At 49.0% G+C, this 5,137-nt stretch overlaps 1 protein-coding gene across 1 annotated transcript; it reads right to left on the bottom strand.

Moving 5' to 3' along the window:
• Positions 1–1,721: 1,721 nt before the first annotated feature.
• Positions 1,722–2,315, bottom strand: LOC125509286 (non-specific lipid-transfer protein 2P-like). Its single transcript, XM_048674220.1, has one exon. It carries the CDS (start codon positions 2,227–2,229, stop codon positions 1,954–1,956), a length of 276 nt encoding a protein of 91 aa, XP_048530177.1. The 5' UTR covers positions 2,230–2,315; the 3' UTR covers positions 1,722–1,953.
• Positions 2,316–5,137: the final 2,822 nt, after the last annotated feature.

The following is a 5,137-nucleotide window of genomic DNA, read 5'->3' on the forward strand; positions in this document are numbered from 1 at the left end:
CTGGGAACGGGGATCCCCAGACTTGCCTGCCTGCGGCGTGGCTCAAAAGGGGGCCCAGCACGGCCCATCTTCATCAACACAAACTCAAGACCCTCGCGAGGGGCCAAGCCTCGCGGGGCGGACGACACGGAGCTTCCTCAGGCACGGCCTTATCAGGCTAGCCAGCAAGGAGGCGGAGAGATCAAGGCGGGGTACCTCACGAGGTGCCCGTGACGCAAGCCATGACGACCAAGGGCGCCAGGCGGGCGCCAGCCCGCGCAGTGTCCTCTTTTCCTCTTTGGTGCAAAGGGAGCAAGCACAGGCGGGAGCATCAAGCAAAGGCGCCCGTTTCGGTGCAACGAGACCAAGACCAGTCCAACGGCAGGGAGGAAGTCATTGTGGAGCCCAAGCCAGCGTCACCACCGGAGTCTTTGGCAGGCGAGGACCAACTTTAGTCAGGATAAGTGTATCAGATGTTCCCCTTCAGAATGGCCAATTATTGGCGCCCTTCCCGCTCAATATTTGGGAAGAGGACCAGGGCCTTTGCCTATAAATAGGACCAGCCACCCACAGGGCAAAAAAAGAAGATCGATCAGAGAGAGAGAAGGGTGACTGAACTCCTCCTAGCAGTTCGTCCCCCCCGGCCAAGAACAGACCCTCGCGAGGCTGTTCTTCCTTGTATTGCTCATCATCATCAGCCCAGGAGGCAATCCACCACACCACACACTGGAGTAGGGTATTACACCACAACGGTGGCCCGAACCAGTATAAACTCTGTGTCTCCTGTGCTGTTTCTTCCATAGCTTAGATCTTAGCGAGGCGGAGGGGTGCAGGTAGGTAGAAGGCGAAATCTCCGCGCGCACCCCAGTGTTCGAACCTCAAGGGTCTGCCGGAACCCGAAATCCGACAGAAGGCCATGGCCTCGCTCACCATGCTCACCACATGGATGATCTGGAACGAGCGAAACGCCCGCGTATTCCGCAACAAGGCTGCTCCGCCTATGATTCTCCTCGACAACATCAAAAGGGAGGCTTCGTTCTGGGTCGCCGCCGGAGCTAAAAAACTAGGGTCCATTATGCCGGGAGAGTGATTCTTCCCTGTATTGTTAAGGGGTGTTTGTAACACAAACTCTATTCTCTCTTAATTAATATACGTGGCAAATCTTTTACCCGTTTTCAAAAAAAAAAATGAACGGTGAGAGCTGTGAAAGTTCATATTTTGATGTTGAGAAACCACGCCAGTGTTTGCTTTGGTTGCAAAGCCACTGTGCGTGTATCTCCTGTGGACTACGAAATCCTAAAGCATCTCCTGTGGACTACGAAATCCTAAAGCATAGCTCCATCACGCGACGGAGAGACGAAGCTTCAGAGTCATGACGGTCACGGGCATTGAAGGTCCACGCGCGCCAACGGTACAGGTTTATAATGAATGGCTCGACAGGATTATGTTCGGTCTTGAATGGGCTCTTAATTGGCTCAGCTGGCCATCCACATCAACAACAGTGTAAGCGCTGAGTGAGTGGCATCTGTTTGCCCATACAGTACTGTTCATTTAGTGATGGAGTGACCAGCGGACCATGACCTGATGACCAAGCAATACAGTAGCAACTTTGTGTCGAAGGTACATCAATTACACGAGCGGCTGGAGGAAAAGCAAGGCAACAGGGTGCTAGGTTTAAGCAAGTATTGTCCGTCACATCCATCGATCAAAATTGACGAAGGAGTAACAAACTACGCAGAGGCTGGATCAAACACGTACACACCATTTTATTCTTGCGCACGATACATGAACACACGATTGTACTCGAGAAAAAAAAAGATACATGAAACACACGGTTCGCACGGAGCTGCTCGACGGACGTCGTACCAGTAGCCATGGTAGGAGCTCGTACGTGGTAGTACGTTACGTAGTAGTAGCATAGGCGGCGTGGCGCTGCCTAGCACGCCGCCGGCGGCGGCGGCGGAGGCCCGGCTCCTAGCACTTCGGTACGGGGACGCCGCAGCTGACGAGGGTCTTGCGGGCGTTGGGGCTGTTGATGTAGCTGGAGTACGCGCGGTTGTGCGCGAACTGGCAGAAGCACCCCCGCTGACTCTTTAGGTTGTTGCAGCACGTCTTGGACGGCGGGGTCCCGCTGACGATCGGGGAGGCGCACACCGCCAGGTTCCCGGCGTTGCACTGCGCCGCTCCGCCCGTTGCCATCGCCGCCGCCACCAGCGCCACCAGCACGAGCATCGCTGCGGCCTTCGCCATATGGCTCGACTTTCTTTTGATCGCAAACGTACGTGCCGCGGTGGTGGTGGTGGAAGTGTGCGTGATGTGGTTTGCAGTACACGGGAGGCACGTTGCCGCCAATTTATAGGCAGGAGGCGCCCATGCAAGCCACCCTTGCGGAAGTACAAAGCCCCGGACATTTTGCACTTGACTATTCTGCCCTTACCGGGCTGGCAAATTTTCATTCTGAGTACAAGAGATTAGTGACACGCATGTGCGGAGCACCGAAGCTACTTTTCTTTGGGCTTTTGATTTTGATTTTTTGTATCTTTTGAATCAAAAATCCATATTAAAAGATGAGTTTTGAATGGGTTTTGGCGAGTTTTTAGAACTTCAACAAGTTTCAAGTGCTGAAACTGGATAGAAATAAACGGCAAAATCAGCAAGTTTTGGAGATTAAAACTTACAACTTGGTATAACCTTATGCGAAATACAACCACTTTTATGGACCAAGAAACCGTGCGGTTCAGCATGGCCGGAAAGGTGCGTGCCCCCGCACCTCCGCGCCCTTGCGAATTTTTGCAATACCGTGTTGAAATGATTTGAAGGAAGTCAAAACCTCCCAGCCTCACAAACCCAAAAGTTATTTTTCACCGATCCATACTAATTATCGCTGATTTAGTATAACTACATGCAAGACATTAAGGCCAAAACATTAACTTACTACATTTCAAGGAAAAGAATGATGAAAAACACAACAAGAATGAGAAAAGAAAACACAAATAACTAAATCACTATTTCCACGATAGCCTTTAAGGAGTTGCGCCCTTGCCCAGACATCATTGGGTTCACCCTATAAAAGCAAGGACATGAAGTTTCACTCAAGATGCCATATCTAAGCAATTACGGCTAGAAACTTGTATTCGACTATAAAAATTGTGTTCAATTCATTTCCTCGCCGTGTCAGTCACCCCGAGCTCCTCTGCTGCCGTGGGAGATGTTCCAGCTGTTGATGCGCTGACCCCAAAGCTCCTCCTCATCATACCAGGACATCAAGCTCCAACTGTCGAGCACTACGCGGCAGAGATCCAGAACCTGGGCACGGGTGGGCGAGTGTGGCTGGGCACCTTCAACACCGCAGAGGAGGTGGCGTCCACATATGACACTACGGGTCGGGTGGTGCTCAATTTTCCGGCGACGCACCCGACGCATATTTCCTCACCCCTTCCATTACAGTCGTCTTCTGTGATGAGGAGAAGGAGTACTATCAGGTCAAGGCGCAATTAAAGGCCGAGGCCGACGACGAAACCTATGTAGTGATGCTCGTCGAGACCGATCCGTAGCTCATCGTCAAGACTACGAGCATTCTTCGAGTCGAAGGAGGGTGAGCACAAAAGATTGCAGGAGCTTGAGCGGGAGCACAAGAGGGACACCGAGATCGATGTGATTTTCGACCAACACTTCCACAAGGAGAAGGAGGTAAAGTCGTGGAGTAGATGTATTGTCATTGACCATAAATTGCTCCTCCGAAGGAGGGGTGATAGACATCTCCTCCGACGAGGACTACCTTCGGCGTCACAATTCAGAGTAGAGCTAGTTCTACTATAACGTAGTGCTAGGAATCTAAGAATTATTAACATAGTAGTGTTTAAGTTATGTCGTTCCATATTTAATTACAACATTTTGTTTGAGAGTTCAAAATATGCAATAAACAACATTGCTTTGATTCTCTTGTCATGCTAACATCTTGGAGCCTATGGAAACAAAGGATCGCCTGGTTATTTGGCAACGTAAACCAACAGCGGAAGGAAGGGGAGTTGAGCATCCAGATCATTGTTGACCGTCATCTTCGGTCGCTGGCCAGAGGCTCTCGGGTTGCATCCTTATGTGATTAGTGGAGTTTGAGGGTCGGAGCAAGCCTTAGAATGTTAAATATGTGTTCCGTCATGAATCAACTTGTGATTGAATGGTTAGGAGGGTAATGGTATCCCCAACCTATCAGGGGTCAAGTCCTAGCTTGAGACTGATGTTCGCATTTTTCTGAATTTAATTCAGGCCTTCCGGCAATGTGCGTTTAGTGGGAGGAGACGTTTCCATCAACAACGAAGGTGTCTGTGACGACTTTGTCAATCATCAAGATGATGTACCTGCTCGATCTCTTGAGGATGTTCATAAGGATGAGTATATGAGCGTCTGCGTGTGTACTGTGTTCCGAAAAAAATTATGTGTTCCGTCTTGACGATAGCTATCTTGTAAATTGTGACTTGCTTCTCGTTCTATAAAAAAAATATGGCGTACTCTCAGAAAAGAAAATTTAAGTGCTCATATCATGTTTCATTTTGCTTTTTAGATATTGGTCACCATTTTTTGGCCTGCTGAAAGAGCACAAAAAATTCTAATGACAAGAAACTTTCCTCTCTATCCCTAAAGCTAACGGAGTTTTCCCATGAAATTCATTTGTTGTTAGTTCAATCTCGAAAATGAATGCTAGTCAGCAAAATCGGGCTGATCGTAAGAACATTATTAATTAGTACACTGTATCTCCAGTTTCTGGCTGTGCCACCGCACTTCCATGGCTGCATTGATATGTATGACAGGTACGTACCGACAGCTTTGTCGTGCCGACAAGGATAGGGCATGGGTTGTGTTTATTGATCGACGTCGACCAAGCCAGCCTATCGCTAGTTTGCATGTGTACGTAGACCATGTGAAGAAAATCAACAGAATTATGTGCGTATCCATCTCGCACCGACTGCCGTATTTCACCCGAAAACCTCCAAAAGAAACACCGGCCCAACATTCATACCGCTCTAAAGCGCACCACTGAATATTGAAGACAACTCAGAATGAACGCCACCTCTCATTGTCTCTGTCATTGAAACATTCATGATAACTTTTTTATGTCAAAAACACCGTCAAATCACTATACAAATCAAAGTCTATTGCA

The sequence above is a fragment of the Triticum urartu genome, chromosome 1, assembly GCF_003073215.2.
Source record: "Triticum urartu cultivar G1812 chromosome 1, Tu2.1, whole genome shotgun sequence".
NCBI lineage: Eukaryota > Viridiplantae > Streptophyta > Magnoliopsida > Poales > Poaceae > Triticum > Triticum urartu.